This window comes from Dendrobates tinctorius, unplaced genomic scaffold, assembly GCF_039654945.1.
Source record: "Dendrobates tinctorius isolate UK_male_01 unplaced genomic scaffold, ASM3965494v1 ptg000065l, whole genome shotgun sequence".
In the NCBI taxonomy this organism is placed as follows: domain Eukaryota; kingdom Metazoa; phylum Chordata; class Amphibia; order Anura; family Dendrobatidae; genus Dendrobates; species Dendrobates tinctorius.
Genome location: NW_027361733.1, coordinates 23449012 through 23471636, shown reverse-complemented (window position 1 = coordinate 23471636; position 22625 = coordinate 23449012). Strand labels below are relative to the sequence as shown.

Genomic DNA, 22625 nt, shown 5'->3' with positions numbered 1-22625 from the left:
AAGGGGAACCAAGGGCTTCACTAGAGGATAATGACCTTGCATAGTTTTGATATATGCTTATGTTTGACTCCGCCAAATATTAAGGCTATTTTTGGAGGGAGAGGGCCCAAATAGCGCTTTCGCTATGGGGCCCCATGACTTCTCTGTACATCCATGGTGCCAGCGCCTGAATATCGTGCAGACTGGAGCAGAGGGCACATGGGCTGCTGAGAGCTGAAATGTAACTGCTAGGACTCCCCTCGGGTCAGTGACGGGTGACAGCGGTCACGTGACGGCGGGGTCTCAGGTCGGGGGGCGATGGACGGCTCCCAGCATGTGAACACCAGGAGACGTCTGTGCTCTATGCTGAGCCGCTCATCAATTTCCATAACACATTTAAGGCGCAAATCCAGAGGTCTCCGGTTCCCATGGCAATAAACTACGGTAGTCAAGGGACTGGTCACTTCCGTTTACGTCACCAGGGACACGTGGATCCAAGATGGCGGCCGTTGCGGTAAGTGCTGGAGTCGGTGTCTCCGTCGGGTTCGGGGTTCAGTGGGGAAGGAGAGATGAGCGGGTGGGGAGCAGGGGGCTGAAGAGGCGATACCACGGCCGGCGGGGAGGATGGAGGGGAAAGCGGAACCGGAAATAAAGCTGAGGGGCCTGGAGTCCCGGAAGTGGGGACCTCCTGCCCCCCTCATCTAAAATAATGGCATTATCTGGGTGTAAGTCACCGGAGCGCTACATGGGAAACCCCCCCCCCCCCCCACACTTACTATTGTATAGGAGAGACCCCCATCCATATTATTGTATAGGAGAGACCTTCCATCTATACTATTATATATTAGAGACCCCCCCCATCCTTACTATTACATAGAAGAGACCCCCACCCTTACTATTGTATAGGAGAGACCTTCCATCTATACTACTATATATTAGAGACCCCCCCCATCCTTACTATTACATAGAAGAGACCCCCACCCTTACTATTATGTAGGAGAGACCTTCCATCTATACTATTATATATTAGAGACCCCCCCATCCTTACTATTACATAGAAGAGACCCCCACCCTTACTATTGTATAGGAAAGACCTTCCATCTATACTATTATATATTAGGGACCCCCCCATCCTTACTATTACATAGAAGAGACCCCCACCCTTACTATTCTATAGGAGAGACCTTCCATCTATACTATTATATATTAGAGACCCCCCCCCCATCCTTACTATTACATAGAAGAGACCCCCACCCTTACTATTGTATAGGAGAGACCTTCCATCTATACTATTATATATTAGGGACCCCCCCATCCTTACTATTACATAGAAGAGACCCCCATCCTTACTATTGTATAGGAGAGACCCCCATCCATATTATTGTATAGGAGAGACCTTCCATCTATACTATTATATATTAGAGACCCCCCCATCCTTACTATTACATAGAAGAGACCCCCACCCTTACTATTGTATAGGAGAGACCTTCCATCTATACTATTATATATTAGAGACCCCCCCACCCTTACTATTGTGTAGGAGAGACCTTCCATCTATACTATTATATATTAGAGACCCCCCCCATCCTTACTATTACATAGAAGAGACCCCCACCCTTACTATTATGTAGGAGAGACCTTCCATCTATACTATTATATATTAGAGACCCCCCCATCCTTACTATTACATAGAAGAGACCCCCACCCTTACTATTGTATAGGAAAGACCTTCCATCTATACTATTATATATTAGGGACCCCCCCATCCTTACTATTACATAGAAGAGACCCCCACCCTTACTATTGTATAGGAGAGACCTTCCATCTATACTATTATATGTTAGAGACCCCCCCCCATCCTTACTATTACATAGAAGAGACCCCCACCCTTACTATTGTATAGGAGAGACCTTCCATCTATACTATTATATATTAGGGACCCCCCCATCCTTACTATTACATAGAAGAGACCCCCACCCTTACTATTGTATAGGAGAGACCTTCCATCTATACTATTATATATTAGAGACCCCCCATCCTTACTATTACATAGAAGAGACCCCCACCCTTACTATTATGTAGGAGAGACCTTCCATCTATACTATTATATATTAGAGACCCCCCATCCTTACTATTACATAGAAGAGACCCCCACCCTTACTATTGTATAGGAGAGACCTTCCATCTATACTATTATATATTAGAGACCCCCCCCATCCTTACTATTACATAGAAGAGACCCCCACCCTTACTATTGTATAGGAGAGACCTTCCATCTATACTATTATATATTAGAGTATATATTAGAGACCCCCCACCCATACTATTACATAGAATAGATCCCCCCCACACATTATATAGCAGAGACCCCCCCCACCCTTACTATTGCAAAGGAGACCTCTCCCCCATATTATTGTATAGCAGAGACCCCCCCCCCACCCATATTATATAGGAGAGACCCCAACTCCCACATATTTTATAGAAGAGACCACTCCCCTCACTCATTATTATACAGTAGACCCCCCTACTGTATGATTATATTGAATCCCCCTGTATTACTGACCCAGGTTACCCGCACCCCAATAATATTAGATTGGAGACCCTAGATATACATATTATATAAGAAACCTCCACTCACAGCTGAGACTCTGTTATAAATATATAGGAGACCCTGTGTAATAGTGACTGCTTCAGACCCCACAAAGTAAATAGGTGAGCTCTCCTTTATTATTGACAACACATAGGCCTCCCACCCGTAATGATTACATTGCAGAGACAATTAGTAACAGCTCAGCTCCCTGTTTATTAGCAAGACCCCCTCTCACATATAATATCACATAGGAGCCCTCCCTGGTTGATGTACTACTTGCATCCCCCATACCTATTATATAGGAGAGACCCTCTTGTATTAGTGGCACACCCGACCTATTTACCCATTATCTACAGGTATCTGCTTCTCCATGAATTGACACAATCTGCAGGTGTATTTGGGGGTGACCTTTTGATCCCCCCCCCCATACATCAATCAGTCAGCCATTGCTGTGTGATACTTTATTGCTGCACAGTTCCCACTGTATTCACAGATGCGTTTTGGGGTTCCAGCAACTGGACCCACCTAGAATAGCTTAGATTTTAAATTCCCTAGGGTCATCCCTCCTGAATCTGGACAATTCCTGTAAGTGGTCTGAACACAGGGTTGTGGTGGTCTCCATTTGGGTGAGTGGGTTTTTAGCTGCCAGATGCCATAACACATTAGTTTTATTGACAAAAAACCTGTTTTATGCCCAGAGCTTATACAGGGATGTGATAAATGTGGTGGGATTAGTGTTGGGGAGATAACCCACTAACACTGTAACAAGCCCTGCATCTGTGTGCTGCACACTTTATATTATGTGACTATAGGTACAAGAGCGGCTGCTATCAGTCACCTATGAATGTAAATGCCTCTGCGGGGTCTCGGCATTGGCGATATGTGATCTACTGTTGTGATCATGGGGGGCAGGGAAGGTTCAACTTATTTCAGTTACTCACTGGTTTTTCTTCAGCTTCAAGTGGCTGAATACAGGGTGTAGAAGACTAGTGTACAACCACTTGACTATCGCATGGAGATTAGCGCTATTCTGCATTTAGACGATCAAATGCTTAAAAGTCAGCTCTTGTTTAATGGCCGAGTGCAGACTGCAAACCGTGTTCCCGGGATCTGTGGGGTCCCAACGGTCGGATTCCCTGCAATCAGTAAGCAATCCCCTATGCCATCATATCAATAGGGAATAACTTGCACTATGTGAACTGAAGTATTGGGACACCTCCACATTACACCTGCAGGAGCTTTCAGGACATCGCACTCCGCCTTAATATAGAGTTGGTTCCTTTCTTCTGGGAAGGGTTTCTACAAGATCTCAGAGCGGTCTGTGAGAAATGAGAATTATTGCCCTTTGATGCAGAAGAGCACTAGTGAGGTCAGACCCTGATGGAGGAGACAGCCGGGCTCACAGTCTCCATTCTATGTTATCCCAAAGGTGTTGGATGATGTTGACGTCTGGCTCTGTGTGAACAGTCATGTGCTTCCTACCGAACTCCTCCTGAACATGTAATTATGGACCTCGCTTTGTACATTGGGCACAGTCATGGGGAACAGAAAAGGGCCCTCCCCAAACTGTTCCCACAAAATTATGAGCTATAATTGACAAAAGTGGCTTGTTCTGAAGGAGGATTAATATTTCCCTTCACTGAAATTAAGGAACTGAGGATGATCCCCCCCCCCCCCCCCCCTCAGGAAAACAGCCCCATAACATTATCCATGCTCCACCAAACTTTACGGTGAGCACGATGCTGTCAGGTAACTGTTTACTGGTATTCACCAAACACAGACTTGTCCATCACATGCCAGATAGAGGAGTGTGATCCGTCACTGCGAGAACTCCAGAGGGCAAGGGTGGCGATGTTTTTGTACTGCTCTATCCTACCCTTGGCGTTGTGCTTGGGGATGTACGGCGTGCATGCAGCTTTCTTGATGCACTCGGCAACTCCCCTCTGTCACTTTGCTTGGCCTTGGTTTCATGTCATGTCACCTAAGTGCTTCCCATTTTCAATAACATAATTCCAAGTAGATCATGGAATATTTGGGAAGGATATGTCATGAACTGACTTATATTAGTGTATCGGGGTCACCGCTCCCTATGTATTGAGCCATGACTGTAGTCGCTCCGTTTGTCTGCCCATATGACTAAAAAAAAGTCAGCTACCAGGGGGAGAGTTTTTTTGCCCGTTAGATGCGCTTTCAGTAAGGTGGCTGGGCAGTACTGTACTTCTATTTACCTGCAGATTAACACTAAATCTGTAGGTAAACGGCATTTTCCCCAGGTTCCCTATAATGTTTAATAAGGGACTCCAATACTGTGCTCCATATTGCATGTATACTTGGTACGATTCCTATAATCAGTAATAGAAGGATCACTGCGCTTAACCTATAGTAAATAGTAAACAATAAACTGAGCTTGCCCTTTAGGAAAATATAAAAGGACTGGAGGAGAATACTAAACTAAAGGTGCAGATGCTGAGGTTGCTATCATGCAGGCCTGCTGTCAGCTTTTCTCCTGCCATCAGCCTTTGTCCCGACGCACTCCTACCTGAGGTCTCGTGCACTCACGCCAACCACCATCATGGGAGGACGCTCCCTAGCAGTTGGTCTCCTGCATGATGGCAACCTCAGCCTGGCATCTGCATATTCAGTTTGGCCAGTGGAGTAAGTGTCATTTTCTATTATTTGATAAATGCATCAGAACGCCTTTAATTATCAGTTTAGTATTCTCCTCCAGTCCTTTTATATTTTCCTAAAGGGCAAGCTCAGTTTATTGTTTACTATTCACTATAGGTTACGCGCACTGATCCTTCTATTACTTATTTTAACCATTTGCCCAGTAGGAGTTGCACAGAGCCTACATTTTCACTTGCAGCTACCTATTATTATTTCAATCCAGGAGTGCCAGTGTGTTTTTTCTGTTGATTCCTATAATCATATTTTTCCTTTAAAACCTCTATCTGCAAGCAAAATTAAGTGTTATACTGTGGTATTCTTGTACAGTATTATACTAGCTATATTTTTGTAAATGAGGAGTAGTATTATAGTAGTTATATTCTTGCACATAGGGGCAGTATTATAGTAGTTAAAATCTTGTACATAGGGGCAGCATTATAGTAGTTATATTCTAGTACATAGGAGCAGTATTATAGTAGTTATATTCTTGTACATAGGGGCAGTATTATAGTAGTTATATTCTTGTACATAGGGGCAGCATTATAGTAGTTATATTCTTGTACATAGGAGCAGTATTAGAGTGGTTATATTCATGTACATAGGGGCAGTATTAGAGTAGTTATATTCTTGTACATAGGGGGCAGAATTATAGTACCGTATAAGCCGCCCCCCCCCCCCCCCCCTAATTTTGCCACAAAAGACTGGGAAAACTTATTGACTCGAGTATAAACCGAGGGTGGAAAATGCAGCAGCTACTGGTGAATTTAAGAAATAAAAATAGATACAAGTAAAATTAATTGAGACATCAGTATGTTAAATGTTTTTGAATATCCATATTGAATCAGGAGCCCCATATAATGCTCCATACAGTTCATGATAGCCCCATAAGATGCTCCATACAAAATACACCCCAAATAATGCTGCACAAAGGTTAATAATGGCCCCATAAGATGCTGCATAGAATATGCCCCATATGCTGCTCCATAAAGGTTATGGCCCCATAAGATGTTCCATAGATTATGCCCCCATAAGATGCTCCATAGATTATTCCCTCATATGCTGCCCCCATAAGATGCTCCATAGATTATTCCCCCATATGCTGCTGCATTTAAAAATAAAAATGACATACTCACCTCTCCGTCGCTGGGTGTCAGTTGCCGGTGTCACTGCTGGCACCTGAGATATTCACCTGTCCTGTGTCCATGGCTGCTTGCTGCTGCCTGGCACGTCATCTGTCAGTGACGTTCAGACTGCAGGGGGCGCAGCGCGCACTAACGACGTCACCGTGCCCTCTGCTTTCTGAACATCACTGACAGATGAAGTGCCAGACAGCAGCAAGCAGCCATGGACGCAGGACGGTTGAGTATCGCTATACTTACCCGTCCTGGCGCTGTCTCTTCAGCCCCCAGCTTCTCCGCGATCTCCCTTCCTGCCTTCAGTGGTCACTTGGTACCGCTCATTAAAACTCATGAATATGCGCATATTCATGAGTATAACGAGCGGTACCATGTGACCGCTGAAGGAAGGGAGATCGTGGAGAAGCTGGGGCTGAAGAAGACAGTATGACCTGGCACCCTCACCCCCCCCTCCCCCTCCGACCCCTGGTGTATATGACTTGAATATAAGCGGAGAGGGGGACTTTCAGTCCAAAAAAAAGGCTGAAAATCTCAGCTTATATTTGAGTATATACGGTAGTTATATTCTTGTACAGTGGGTACAGAAAGTATTCAGACCCCTTTAAATTTTTAATTCTTTGTTTCATTGCAGCCATTTGGTAAATTCAAAAAAGTTCATTTTTTTCTCATTACTGTACACGCTGCACCCCATCTTGACTGAAAAAAAGCAGAAATGTAGAAATTTTTGCAGATATTAAAAAGAAAAACTGAAATCACATGGTCATAAGTATTCAGACCCTTTGCTCAGTATTGAGTAGAAGCACCCTTTTGAGCTAGTACAGCCATGAGTCGTCTTGGGAATGATGCAACATGTTTTTCACACCTGGATTTGGGGATCCTCTGCCATTCTTCCTTGCAGATCCTCTCCAGTTCTATCAGGTTGGATGGTGAATGTTGGTGGAAAGCCATTTTCAGGTGTCTCCAGAGATGCTCAATTGGGTTTAGGTCAGGGCTCTTGCGGAGCCTGGCAAGAATGGTCACAGAGTTGTTCTGAAGCCACTCCTCTGTTATTTTAGCTGTGTGCTTAGGGTCAATGTCTTGTTGGAAGGTGAACCTTCAGCCAAGTCTGAGGTCCAGAGCACTCTGCAAGAGGTTTTCATCCAGGATATCTCTGTACTTGGCCGCATTCATGTTTCCTTCAATTGCAACCAGTTGTCCTGTCCCTGCAGCTGAAAAACGTCCCATAGCATGATGCTGCCACCATCATGTTTCACTATTGGGATTTTATTGGGCAGGTGATGAGCAGTGCCTGGTTTTCTCCACACATACCGCTTAGAATTATCACCAAAAAGTTCTGTCTTCGCATCATCAGACCAGAGAATCTAATTTCTCATAGTCTGGGGGAGTCCTCCATGTGTTTTTTTTTTTTTAGCAAACTCTGTGAGCTTTCATATGTCTTGCACTGAGGAGAGGCTTCCGTCTGGCTACTCTGCCATAAAGGCCCGACTGATGGAGGGCTGCAGTGATGGTTGACTTTGTGGAACCATCTCCCTACTGCATCTCTGGAGCTTAGCCACAGTGATCTTGGGGTTCTTCTTTACCTCTCACCAAGGCTCTTCTCCCACGATTGCTCAATATGGCTGGATAGCCAGGTCTAGGAAGACTTCTGATGGTCCCAAACTTCTTCCATTTAAAGGGAACCTGTCACCTGTTTGGCCGCTATAAGATGCGGCCACTGCCTTTCAGGGCTTATCTACAGCATTCTGTAGGGGGGGTTGGTCCGGTCCAATGGATGTCGCAGGTCTGGGACTGGCGCCTCCCATCTTCTTGCGACGCCACCCTCCTGCTTGCTTCATGCCTTCCCGGCATCGCACTCCTGCGCAGGCGTACTTCTCTGTCCTGTTGAGGGCAGAAGAAAGTACTGCAGTGTGCAGGCCCTGGGCCTCTGACCTTTCCCGGTGCCTGTGCACTGCAGTACTTTTGCTGTGAGCGATGAAACGAGCAGGAGGGCATCATCGCAAGAAGATGGGAGGCATCGAACCCGGACCTGCGACACCCATTGGACCGGACTACCCCCCGGGTGAATGTAATAAAACTTATTTTTCTTATCTTGCAGGTCAGACCGGGGGCTTATCTACAGTTTTATAGAATGCTGAGGATAAGCCCTGAAAGGCAGTGGCCGCATCTTACAGCGGCCAAAACAGATGACAGGTTCACTTTAAGGATTATAGAGGCCACTGTGCTCTTAGGAACCTTGAGTACTGCAGAAATTCTTTGGTAACCTTGGCCAGATCTGTGCTTTGCCACAATTCTGTCTCTGAGCTCCTTGGCCAGTTCCTTTGACCTCATGATTCTCATTTGGTCTGACATGCACTGTGAGCTGTGAGGTGTTATATAGACGGGTGTGTACCTTTTCAAATCAAGTCCGATCAGTTTAATTAAACACAGCTGGACGCCAATGAAGGAGAACCATCTCAAGGAGGATCACAAGGAAATGGACGGCATGTGACTTAAATATGAGAGTCTGAGCAAAGGGTCTGAATTCTTATGACCATGTGTTATTTCAGTTTTTCTTTTTCAATAAATTTGCAAACATTTCTACATTTCTGTTTTTTTTTTTTTTTTGTTTTTTTTTTCAGTCAAGATGGGGTGCAGAGTGTACATTAATGAGAAAAAAATGAACTTTTTTGAATTTACCAAATGGCTGCAATGAAACAGAGTGAAAAATTTAAAGAGGTCTGAATACTTTCTGTACCCACTGTACATAGAAAGCAGTATTGTAGTAGTTATTCCTTTTCTTAGGAGGTGATTACGTCACTGGATTAGTGTTTTCTGCTCAGTGCTGGAGTTGATCTGGTATTACTAGTGTGTAATGGCTGTGTCTGACCGTACAGGGACATGGTATGCACATACCACATCTCCTGAGCAGGGGAGGAAGCAAAGGAGTATACAAGGACAGCATGGGATCACAGCTGATTCTTTCTGTGAGGTAAAACATTTCACTGCTTTACCTCAAAGAAAGAATAATTTGCTGTAACATCTGTATACTCTTTTTGCCTCCTCACCAGCCCAGGAGCTGTGGTATGTGCATACCATGTTCTTGTACGGTCAGACACAGCCATTACACAGTACACTGCCTGTACACATTTATAACATTATCTCAGCATGGGGACACTTTATATAAGTTACCACATCCAATTGTGGAACTTATTATCATTTCAAGATCTATTGATTAAAATGAACTTTGTGGGAAAATGTCTGTAAGTGTGACAAACATGCAAAAGAATAGGAAATCAGGAAGGGGCAAACACTTTTTCACGCCACTGTATTTCTTCTGATTTGTGGCAGACAAGTTGCATTAAACATTGGGGAGTGGTGGAATATAAATGCAGATTCTCGGCATACCAGTAAAATATCAGAGGAGGGTTGGGATCCCGGGGAACTAGGCATTTTCAGTCAAGTAGTTTTAATGAGACACTTTGACTTCTGCTGTTAGATGTTATTAGGGTACAGATAAGAGTAGAACATTGGTTAGTGATTTCTGAGTTTTCTGTACCTTCTTAGCTCAGCGCGAAGCCTTCTGTTGGCTGCTTCCAGGATAGTGGTTATATTATGGATCCCATTACCTTTCCTTGTACTTCAGGTCCTGCCAAATTGTGTAATCAGACCTTCCTCCTATAATCCGCCTTCCCAGCAGTGATCCTTGTGCTGCATTTATCTTGCTCCAATCTAGACTTATCTTTATAGAATCTACATTGCAATTATATAATACAATTTTCAGTCAAATTATATTTTACCGTCGTGTCTTCTTGAGAACTGTGGAGTCACTAGTGAATTGTGCTCAGTGGGTGTGAAGGCAATGATGGACTAGTCCTGGATTTGTTGTGTAAGCTGGTGATGGGCTCCTGAGTCCATATATTGGACTATGTGTATGCTTCATGTTCCTGTGGTTGCATTTTGCAGGTGAGGTGTGCGTGGCTGCTTCTCGGCATCTCCCTCCTTCATGAAACCACTGCGTTTTACGTTCCAGGCGTGGCGCCAATGAATTTTCGACAAAATGACCCTGTAGATATAAAGGTAAGTTGATTTCTGGTGATAAATGATGGTAAGACACTGGATCCTCATGGGTGATGCGTATGGTCTCTCCTGTGTACAGGCGGTGAAGCTAACCAGCTCCCGGACTCAGTTGCCTTATGAATATTACTCTCTACCATTCTGCCGACCAGACCAGGTCACCTACAAAGCGGAAAATCTGGGTAAGGGTCACAGTGGCTGACAGTGGGTTATATGATACAATGACTGGCTGCTTAGAGGTTGGGAACTTCATGGGGTCCTATGCTGAATCTGCATTTATATCTTCCTAAAAGTAGTGGAGTTATGAAAATGACAGGATGGATAGACTTGCTACTGAACTGCAAATGATGAAAAAAAAAAATTGGAAACTGTTTTCAAAACACCTCAATTTAGTCAGTATGGAGTATGAGCACCACATACAGAAATCCCTGAACTTGCATCCTCGTCTGCTATCAGTGAGGTTATTAATGGTTGAGGAATGTTGTGCCATGCTGAATGCACTTGGGCAAATCATCAAGATCTTCTGTTGGCAGCTCCCTTTGCAGTTGCTGACTAAAGACATCCCAAATGTTCTCGATGGGAGACAAGTCTGGAGACGCTGCAGGCTATGGAATCGTTTTTAGGCCACACAAGCTGCTCACAGTAGTACGAGCAATATGCGGCCTGACGTCATGTTGAATAACTGCTCTTGGGATACTTTGAAGGATTCTCTGTACAACTGGTTTCACCACCAAATCGGTGTAATGCCGAGCTGTTAGTGCACCTGGCATGAATAATAGATATCGGCTACTGTACCATAAACCACACCATAATCCTGGGAGTTGGACCAGTGTGATTTTTGTCTTTTGTTTTTTTTTTTTCTTCATGATGGCATTGCCCACATGGTCTTCAGAGGAAAGACTGGAGGCTGGAATGGAGGTCTATCTTCAGCTATGAGTCCTGCAATTATAGCTAGAGATTAGTCTGGAGACCACGTAAGCAACGCCACGATAAAGGCTTCACAATGAAGTCAGTCCAGTCCTTAATTTTTTAGGAGCTGAATTGTTAAGGGTCCTGCTGCTGAGACCCCTGTGATCTGCCTTTCTTGGCAGGTAAGAAATTGCTTGCCGCCCAATTAAAACCTACATCTATGTGATATTTTCTACTATGACTGATAATGGCGCAATCCTGTTATGTTGCCTACCCCATTTGTCTCATTTTAACGTTAGGTCCAGAAATATTCGGCCAGTGACAGTCATTCTTGCTGCATTTGATTGAATCTCAGCAGAAAGTTTCACCACTTCACAATTCATCCGACTACTTCTGACTTGAGTCAACTCATCAGTAAACACTAATGACCAAGTGCCATTGGAAGCCATACATGCCCATGTCATCACACTGCCTCCACCATGTTTTACACAGGATGTGGTGTGCTTTACATCATGAGCCGTTCCAAGCCTTCTTCATACTTTCTTCTTCCCATCATTCTGGCACAGGTTGATCTTAGTTTGATCTGTCCAAAGAATGCTTTTCCAGAACTGTGCTGGCTTCTTTAGACTTTGCCAAAACAAACATCTAATCTGGGCTTTCTATTTTAAAGGCTGACTAATGGTTTGCACCTTGTAGTGAACCTTTTGTATTGGCTCTCATGAAGTCTTCTCTTTTATGATAGACTTAAGATACTGAAATACTGACTTCCTGGAGAGTGTTCTTCACTTGGGTGGATGTGGTGAAGGGATTTTTCTGCACCATGGAAAGGATTCTAGGATCATCCACCACTGTTGTCTTCCACGGACGTCCAGGCTTTTTTGAGTGCCCAAAGCCCATCAGTGCGCTTTTTTGTTCTGTTGATTTGGCCACTCCTAACATTTCTATTACCTTTCTGTTGGATGTCTTTTTTTCCTTTCCTGTCTAATGATGGTCTTTTTATCTTTCATTGAGATCTCCTTTGACTGTATGTTGTAGGTTCACAGCAACAGCTTTCACATGCTACACATGGAATTAGTTTCAGACTTTTTCCTTCTTAATTGATAGATTAATGAGCAGGGCTGTGGAGTCGGAGTCGTGGAGTCTGAGTCGGTGCTCATTTTGGTGGAGTCGGAGTTGGAGTCGGTATAAAATGGACCGACTCCTAAAATATATAATAAATTGGGTACAGTAATTCAATGCAGGATGTGCTGAATATTTTTTTATAGGAGTTTGGGAAAGTTATGAAATGTCCTATAAATGACTGTTCTATACCTGATCTAAGGCTACATTCACGCACAGCGTTTTTCCTGTGTTTTTTGAGGATACGTTTTTCAGCTGCAAAAGCTGATCATCTTTTTAAAAAACTGCATCACCTGAAAGGTTTTTGAGCTCATAGATAATGTTTTCAATAGCAAAAGCAGATTAGAAATCTGCTCTATCTATATATCCATTTATCCATATCTGTCTATCCATATCGTATCTGTACCAAAAAGAATGAAAACCGGGTAGTACACCAATATATATTCTGTTTTATCTAAATATCTTGATTATTGGATCATAAAAATGATTAAATGTCTGAGGTTCACATTGTACTACAATAAATTTTTCACTTAAATATAAGCAATATGTGTGGGAGTCGGAGTCGGAGTCGGAGTCGGTGTAAGGGAAATTGAGGAGTCGGAGTCGCAGGTTTGGCTTACCGACTCCACAGCCCTGTTAATGAGGGAAAAGCCTATGCAGCCCAATGAAGAGCTTTTGCGATAATTGTCCATTACCTTTGGTTGCTTTAAAAAGAGAGCTATCTACATATTAAAGAATTGTAATTCCTAAACCCTTAATCCACTTAGGATGTGGATACCCTCAAATTAAAGCTGAGGGTCTGCACTTTATGCCCATATTGGTTATATAACTATATCTTGAATGTCTTGGTGAACAGCTAAAATGCCAAAACTTGTATAACTGTCCAAATATTTCTTGATCTAACTTTATAAACTCCATATGGTCTACTTTAAATATCGGCAAACTTGGATGAAGCCAGGCTCCATGTGTAAAGTAAGTCAGGGTTTGTGACACTTATGCTGTGCAGCTTTCCCAGCTGTTTCCTAATCCAGACCTGTACAGACTACATGAGACAATGCTGTGTTTTCTCCATGAATAGGTGAAGTCTTGCGAGGCGATCGAATCGTTAACACTCCGTTCAAGGTGTCAATGAATAATAACAAGAAGTGTGAGATTTTATGCAATACTCCCATCAGCCCCATGGTGCTTAAACCTGATGACACCAGACTGATAGCAGAGCGGATACAGGAGGATTACTATGTGCACTTGTAAGTGTCTTATCTGTTTGACTCATTTTAAAGCCTGTGAACAGCTACTGCATATTTTTAGCAGTATTTTGTGTAAAAAAAAATATAAACCGTATAGACTCGAGTATAAGACGACCCCCCACTAATTTTGCCACAAAAAACAGGGAAAACTGACTCGAGTATTAGCCTAGGGTGGAAAATGCAGCAGCTACTGATAATTTCAAAAATAAAAATAGATACCAATAAAAGTAAAATTAATTGAGACATCAGTAGGTTAAATGTTTTTGAATATCCATATTGAATTCAGGAGCCCCATATAATGCTCCATAAAGTTCATGATGGGCCCCATAAGATGCTCCATACAAAATACGCCCCATATTATGCTGCACAAAGGATAATAATAGCCCAATAAGATGCTCCATAGAATATGCACCATATGCTGCTCCATAAAGGTTATGGCCCCATAAGATGCTCCATAGATTATGCCCCCATATGCTGCCCCATAAGATGCTTCATAGACTATGCCCCCATATGCTGCTGCGAAAAAAAAAGACTCGCCTCTCGTCGCTGGGGGCCAGGTGCCGGTGTCCTGAGCAGGCGGGGACACCGGCGCGCTATGGGGGCCAGGTGCCGGTGTCGACGCTGGCTCAGGACCCGGCACCTGAGATAGTCACCTGTCCCCGTTCCACCACTGCAAGCCGCTCTGTCCGCCGGGTCCTCTGTGACGTTCAGGCAGCAGAGGGCGCGGCGCGCACTAACCACATCATCGCTCCCTCTGCTGCTGCCTGAACGTCACTGACAGAGGACGCGGAGAACAGAGCGGCGCGCGGCGGTGGAACGGGGACAGGTGAATATTGCATATACTTGTCCCCTCCTGGCGCGGTCTCTGCAGCCCCCCTGCTTCTCCCACGGTCTCCGGCAGCTATTCTTTCCTTCAGCGGTCACGTGGTACTGCTCATTAAAGTCATGAATATGTGCATATCCATGACTTTAATGAGCGGTGCCACCTGGCCGGAGACCGTGGGAGACGTAGGGGGGCTGCAGAGATGCGCCAGAAGGGGGTAAGTATGATCTGTCACCCCCGCTTCCCTGCCGACCCCCTGGCGTGTATGACTCGAGTATAAGCCGGGTGGGTGTTTAGACTTTCAGCCCAAAAAAATGGGCTGAAAATCTCGGCTTATACTCGAGCATATACGGTATAACTTGATTCTGCATCTTGCATAGTGTACAAGACATTGATAGCTGCTCAATACTGTTGTCTGCCAGTCCTGATAGTCTGGTCCCCTGACTGCTCAGTCTCTAGCTACTTCTCCTTTTTCCTGGACTCAAATCTAAGCTTTAGATTTTATTTAGTATGATCAAAATTAAGCTGAGTTCAGGAGGGGCAGAAGATGAAACTGTAAAGGGAGCCAACTATTGGGATTTAGACTGAGCAGCATCGAGCAGCTTACAATGTAAAAAAAAGTTACTGAAACAGAGAAATGTTTTTTTTTCCCTTAATGTTTGAAATCCAGTAATAGTGTCCATAGCCCTTCTAATGCTTCTCTATTATCACTTTTATTCTGAGTTGAAATTTTAACAGGTCCCCCTGATGCTGTTGATTGTTTAAGACATGTTCAATGGAGATCTGACTGCATAAATCAGTCACCATTCTGGAAGTGTCAGCACTGGGGAAGACATTTTAGGGGTTTTAAACTGATATTCTGTGCAACACCCTCTTCTGCCCATTTAATGTATGGTGGGTCAGATATTAATATAACATTTTTGTATACCTGCATACAGAATAGCAGACAATTTGCCAGTGGCCACCAGGCTGGACGTCCATCTTGGTCACGATGATGATGAAAAGAAGGATCGAGATATTCAGTTTGAGCACGGCTACCGACTGGGGTTCACCGACAACAACAAGGTGACTTAATATTTTATTAGCTTTTTGGTCTACAGGTTCTGTGCCGAGCTATGTGTCTTTATGGTTACACGCTACAACTTATCCCTGCATGGTTTGATCCTGAAATCCTTTAATCCATATCGTACAGAAAGTGGAATAGGAGGAAGATTGTAGTCTGTAAAGACACACTGTCCGCACAGGAGCTGTGGGCATCAAACAGTAGGAGATTTTTAATCAAAACTATTCGCATGTTTTGTTTGTAATTTTATATGGCGCTATTAAACTGCAAAAGTCTACACGGTCCAAGATTATCTTCTCTATAACAATGTCACCACTTCTTTCAGTTTTATATCCACAATCACCTGTCGTTCTATTTGTACTTCCATCGGGAAGAAGTCGAAGAAAACCAAGAGCCCACCTTTAGGGTTGTGAGGTTCGAGGTCATCCCTCAGAGCATCAAAATTGATGGTAAGGGTACTGTAATGGTATTCTATTAAAAAAAAAAAAAAAAAAAAATGACGAATGGCTGTCGTACCAGAGGTATGGGGGGTTCAGAGTTTGCAGGTGCAAATTGTCCCTGGTACCTCAGGGAGCCTAATGATCCCACTTCCACATAAGACTGTGGTGTTAGAAATGGGACATGCATGTTGGTGTTCCACGTTCCAGATTTCCCCATTCCATGTATGTTGCAGATTTGAAAGGAACTCAGGATGGAAGCTGCACTGTCCCCGAAGGCTCCAATTCTGCACCCCAGGAGATCGAGCCTTCCAAGGAGAACAAGCTGCTGTTTACATACTCTGTGCACTGGCAGGTGGGAGGATTTTTTCTTACTAATTTTGTGGGGTGTAAGATCATAGAACTTCTTGCTGTAAGAAGTTTCTTCCTTCTTCTAGGAGAGTGATATCAAGTGGGCTTCACGATGGGACACGTACCTGACCATGAGTGATGTTCAAATTCACTGGTTCTCCATTATCAACTCTGTGGTGGTCGTCTTCTTCCTGTCAGGTGGGCTCCTCTTACTATAGTTTTCTTATTCTTTAGTGGTTCTCAGCTTCTATTGTAGTCATATCTGAAGTTGCATATGTAATTCTGTATATATAAGCTTTTTAGCTTGTGGGTTTGTAGTATCTGTCAGCTGAATTGTGACTGCAGCTCAGGCTGTGACTGGAGTATAGGACCAGTAATCAGATAAATTATAATAAGTAGCTTGATAAGATGTTAACTATTGGATGGAGCTTTGTACTCAGTCCTTCTCTTTTTCGGTCCCCAGGTATTCTGAGCATGATCATCATCCGCACCCTGAGGAAGGATATTGCAAACTACAACAAGGAGGATGATATCGTGGGTTCCCTTCCCTGACACTGTCCGTAATCAAGCCTGGCAACCTCATTGTCCTCTAACTCGTCTCTCTGCTTCTTCTAACAGGAAGATACGATGGAGGAGTCCGGCTGGAAGCTGGTGCATGGTGACGTCTTCAGACCTCCGCAGTATCCCATGATCCTTAGTTCCTTGCTAGGATCTGGGATCCAGCTCTTCTGCATGGTCCTGATTGTGATCTGTGAGTGTGTAGTGATGGCGGGGGTTATGATGAGGATGCAGACTGGAGAACACACTGTCATTTCTACCATTGTGGATTTTTTTTGTCCCCTTTAGTTGTGGCCATGCTGGGAATGTTGTCTCCATCAAGCCGGGGCGCCCTGATGACCACCGCCTGCTTCCTTTTCATGTTCATGGGGTATGACTATCCTATAACTTTTAGCCACTGATATGCATACAACATGGCTGTCCTTGCTTGGATTAGGGATGGATCTACTTTTACCATGTCTAATCCCATTAACATCTCTCTTTGGGATTTTCCCAGAGTCTTCGGAGGATTCTTTGCTGGCCGTCTGTACCGTACTCTGAAGGGTCATAGGTGGCGCAAAGGAGCTTTTTGTGTAAGCATGTCATGTTCATGCATTTTTTTTTTTTTTTCTTTCCTGTTGCATTTGGTATTATACACTAGTCACATTCAACGCTGCATTCACAGTTTCCATACAGGATGGCTGTTATGTGATATAAAAAAAAAATCTGATTTTCTGTAGTCTGATTTCAGTATAATAGTGAATGCAGCTCTGGAGGGTATAGGAGTAGATGATACAAGATTGGTGCAAACTAAATAGAGCATTTTGGTGATCTGTACTTCTGTCCCTGCAGACAGCGACTCTGTACCCAGGAGTGGTGTTTAGCATCTGCTTCGTGCTGAACTGCTTCATTTGGGGCAAGCATTCCTCTGGCGCAGTGAGTCTTGTATTACTGGACCTGGTACATCATAATCTGCCTCTTTGAGTACTGTAACCCCTGTATATGTGTTCTGCAGGTCCCCTTCCCCACCATGCTTGCTCTGCTTTGTATGTGGTTTGGCATCTCTCTACCACTCGTCTACCTTGGATATTACTTTGGTTTCCGTAAGCAGCCATATGACAACCCTGTCCGGACCAACCAAATACCTAGGCAGATTCCAGAGCAGCGCTGGTACATGAAAAGGTTTGTGGGGTAAGTGTCACTTTACAGTCTGAGTCGGTCACCTCCTGTTACTCAAACACCAGCTCCATGCAATGTACCTTGCAGCAACTGGTCAGGGCATTTGGGAGCCACAAAGCTGTTTCCTCTATTTAACGTCTTCCAGACCGCCCATAGACGCTAAACATCCAGGCGGTCCCGCTCCTACTCCGCAGTGACGTTCTGTACACAGCTGTCCTGTGATCAGTGTATAGAAGGAGAGCAGGAACTAGTGGGTCATTGGAGAACCAGGATTTCCCTTATAACTGGGGCTAATACACTAGCCCCAGTTATAAGGAAAAATGGATAAAAATAAAAGTATTTCAGTATATAAATTACCATTTTATGACCTTACGGCGAGCACAATGTGGAAAATGAAGAATTTAAAAGTAAAAATCAGGAAAAAAAAGCCAGTTTCAATCCAAAATAACTTTTACTAACCCCATCACCATAAAAAAGTGTTTGGTATCTAAAATTTGTTATTACAGAATGTGGGACAATTTTTGGGCTGATGTGGCAAGCACCCCACATGGGTGGCTCAATTTGTGCCTGGCTTGTGTCTTATGCCATCATATTAATGTCTTTTTTCAGAATCCTGATGGCCGGAATATTACCGTTCGGAGCCATGTTCATTGAGCTGTTCTTCATCTTCAGTGTAAGTTTTCTTAGTCTTGTACGAGTGACTCATTAACGAGACAATCCTTAATGATGACTCTTATGATCATGGGGCGACTGATGAGATCTGGACAAAAATAGCATGGGACTCATTCAATGAATGATTGCACTATTTACTTGGGCAAACTCTTTATTCCCTTCTGGACGGGTGTTCATACCTCTAAGTGATTTTTACATTTTATTCCAGTGCATTTAAAATAAAATATTCCTACTTAACATATTTATGATCATTTATAATCTTCTTGTGCATACAGCACCTCTGCTAATACTAGTTACCCATGTCATAGTGAAGAAATGCTTCCGCCTTACATCTCTATCTTTGTCATAGGCCATCTGGGAGAATCAGTTTTACTACTTGTTTGGCTTCCTCTTCCTGGTGTTCATCATCCTCGTGGTGTCCTGCTCACAGATCAGCATAGTCATGGTGTATTTTCAGCTCTGCGCGGAGGTGAGCAGCCATTTCCCTGCAGGATTCCGTTCAGTAGGTGCCATATTCATGTGTATGGAGTGAGAATTTTATCATGTAACTCCATGGTACGCAGGGAGTTTGGAGTGTTCTTTAGAAAAATTGACTGCTGACCCCAACAAAGAGATATTAAGTAATCAGCATTGAGTAGTGTGCACAATGCGAATTATGACTGATTTTATATGACCCTCTGTTCTACAGGATTACCGCTGGTGGTGGAGGACGTTTCTGGTGTCTGGAGGGTCTGCTTTCTACGTACTGATTTACGCCATCTTTTATTTTGTGAATAAGGTAAGTTTATGTCCCGTCATTGGTCACTTTGCCGTTATTACGCCGGAATCTGATCTTCACCCTTGTCTGTCTCGCAGTTGGATATTGTAGAGTTCATCCCTTCTCTCCTGTATTTCGGTTACACTACCCTTATGGTCCTCTCCTTCTGGCTCCTCACTGGGACCATCGGTTTCTACGCCGCCTACATGTTCATACGGAAAATCTACGCGGCGGTGAAAATAGACTGACTAGGAGCTCCCCCACAACACTCCCAGCACAAGGCAGAGCCGGACTCCTCCGCCAAGACGCCTCCATCAGAGGACTGTAACCGCCACCATCATCTTCATGATCCAGAATGTATTGTTTGGTACTGTGTCCCTGGATGGGCCGAGGTGTCATATCCTAAAACTGCATTTTAACCTTTTTGGTATTCCCATTTTCCAGTGCGGGTTTTTACTTTTTAGCCGGATCATTCCCATCTTTACCATTCTGTCCGCTCCTTCCTTTCGTTTTTAAATTATTATTCCTGCGTGTTAATGATCAGTGGGGACGAGGTGTGGGAGACGGGCACACTTGGACTTCTTGGTGGCTGGGCGCTCGTGAAGGTGAGAAACTGGAAAAACTGGACTGTCATATTGGCACAGCAAGGCTTCTGTGGTTCTACTGGTCACATGATGAGCTGGTGGGTATTGTCCAGCGATGCCAACCAGTAATGATCACCAACTGGGGGGGATTAATTTTTGCCAAGGACTCTGAATACAAAATGAAGCATGCTTTCTGTGAGGGAGGAGTCAGCCAGATCCTATATCTTTGGGTCTGAAATTCTTTGTTTATATTTTCTATGGCACCGATCAGGTCAAAGGCTCGAGAGTGAACTAGTTACAGAGAAACGTTTAAGTCCTCACATAGTTCGTGCTGGAGACAATGGGGGGGGGGGGGGGGGGTTGTTTTCTCACTTTTTTTCTAATGAAAGAATCGACCTGGATGTATTCAGCACATGACACGGACTTAGAGGGGACAATCTGATTTAAGTAAAGCATTATCATGTAATGAAAATTTCTGCGACTTCCTGGTATACTTTGCTTGAATTCCTCATCTTTCCCAAGATCCCTGATTGCTGTCGGCAAATGGAAACATTTCTGATTTTGCACAAGAAAGCTAATAATTCTCACAGCTGAATGTTTGTTACAATGTATCTAGACCAGTGCTTCTCAAGCAGCACGGCGCCCCCTAGTGGTTGGTGAGGATTAGCTACCAAATGTTTTTTCTGGCTGCAGGAATCTTTAGTTTTGCAGCATAAATGATTTCACTTTCTATCCAAGTGTTCAGGGGGCAAAAAATAAAAAGGAAATTGAGCGGTAATTCATTTTTTGCATATCCTTGCGCTCCGAACGGTGAGGCCTAGGCACCAACTTGGTCAATCTGGTGTGGCCTCGGTTGAGAAGACCCGAGGTTGGATCAGCTCCCCAGCACAAATCTGCCGCTAACCCTGATGGTTTGCTACAGTGTATCAGTGCAGGCTAGAAGTGTCACAAATCCAGAAAGTTTGGCTCACAGACTGTTCATAATTGTACGTTAATGAAAGTTGATAGAAAATTGGACTATGTTGCAATTTAGTCACTTTGTGATGGTTTTACGTCCTTATTGCATTCACACGTTATTTTTTTCAGATCGTGGTAAAATTGTAACAATTTTGCCATTTTGAAAATCCTTATTTAAGAAAAACAATTGTGACTGCCATGTGTGCACACAGCCTTTTTACTGCGGATTTCTTCTTTTTTTTTTTTTTTTTTTTTTTGGCGGTTTTACTGCGGTTTTCCACCTGCGGATTTGTAGAATGGAGCAGGTGGAAAACTGCAGCAAAACCACACAAAAGTCATATGCTGCTTTTTTTCCGCACAAAAACCGCGCGGAACAAAACACAGCCTGTGCACAGTGGATTTTTTTTTTTTACATGGGCTATAATGGTATTGTACATCACCTGCAGATCTGCAGCAAAGTCCGCACCGTGTGCACATGGCCTAAGGCAATATAGGTTTGCAGCCTTCAGATGTAAACCATTAATTTAACTATTTCCTGACAGCAAAGCGGAGCTATTGAAAATGATGAGGAATTGTAATGCAAAATGTATTAGAAAGTTGCAGAGCTTCTCATTATATAGTGATTAAAGGGGTTGTGCAGCGCCTTTCGTTTCCACATTGGACGTATGACAGCCGGCAGGTATTCTGTATGTGTCCCAGTAGAATAGGATATGTGCATGGCATCTTTCCTTGCCAGCTAACGAGCATCAACTCTCCACTACTGCGGAAACGAGAAGTGCTTCACAAACCTTTTTATATTGTATCCACATAAAGCAGGAATACCCCTTTCGAAGTGAACCATCCCCAGAACACAGAGGAGGCAGACATGTCGGATTTCCACGTCTTTCCTGTAAGAATATGGCTGTATGAGCCGTAATTGCAAGTTTGAAATATTGAAAGGGGGAGACTCCATCCCATTCTATTGTCTGTGCCTAAAGATTAATAGTGGAATGGGGGGGGTCCTGACTATTCCAAAAGGAAGGAACTGGTGGCATTTCTAGCCCACCGATCTTTCTCTTCTATCACTTGGCACCTCAGATATGTTGCTCATCTTTTATCAAGCGAGTGGATCTGCTGGAATAGTGTGTGTCCCCCCCCCTCAATTCCTTAGACCCTATGTACAGTTGTACTGTGATCCATTCCTAGCAGACGTAACATACATATCTGTGATGCGATGACTTTGACACGCTACTGCCGTCGCCTCCTCTCCGGGTGATGGGTTCACTTTAAATTACTTTCCAATTTTTTTAATGAATATTCTCTTGAAATTGCTGATTTTTGTCTTTTTTTTTTTTTTTTTACTGTTGTCCATCTTTGTGTCCTTTTGTAAATAAATGCCCCTTCAGGTGTTTCATGCTGGTGGGATGATCTCTTCTGTAGAATGGAAACTGCAGGGCTGCAGTGCAGCAAAACTGTCCCTTTTAGCCTTGCCATAGAACAGAGTAGTATTTAAAGGGAAAATCCATTGTGTTCTCTGATCAGAGAGGTGGGAGTGGATGTAAGTCTGAGATGATCCCTCATCCTGG

At 43.7% G+C, this 22625-nt stretch overlaps 1 protein-coding gene across 3 annotated transcripts; it reads left to right on the top strand.

Moving 5' to 3' along the window:
* The first annotated feature begins 343 nt into the window (after nt 1–343).
* TM9SF4 (transmembrane 9 superfamily member 4) lies at nt 344–20881 on the top strand. Of its 3 annotated transcripts, none has more exons than XM_073580723.1 (18): nt 344–493; nt 10315–10428; nt 10508–10607; nt 13532–13700; nt 15462–15588; nt 15912–16035; nt 16260–16378; nt 16461–16572; nt 16838–16908; nt 16993–17125; nt 17221–17302; nt 17429–17504; nt 17764–17847; nt 17927–18102; nt 18700–18763; nt 19112–19231; nt 19451–19540; nt 19618–20881. In XM_073580723.1, the coding sequence occupies exons 1-18, from the start codon at nt 479–481 to the stop codon at nt 19765–19767; spliced, it is 1926 nt and encodes a 641-aa protein (XP_073436824.1). In that variant the 5' UTR covers nt 344–478; the 3' UTR covers nt 19768–20881. The 3 variants fall into 3 exon arrangements, with proteins under 3 accessions (XP_073436824.1, XP_073436825.1, XP_073436826.1); XM_073580724.1 differs by lacking the exon at nt 344–493 and adding an exon at nt 587–704; XM_073580725.1 differs by lacking the exons at nt 344–493; nt 10508–10607.
* The last annotated feature ends 1744 nt before the right edge of the window (nt 20882–22625 follow it).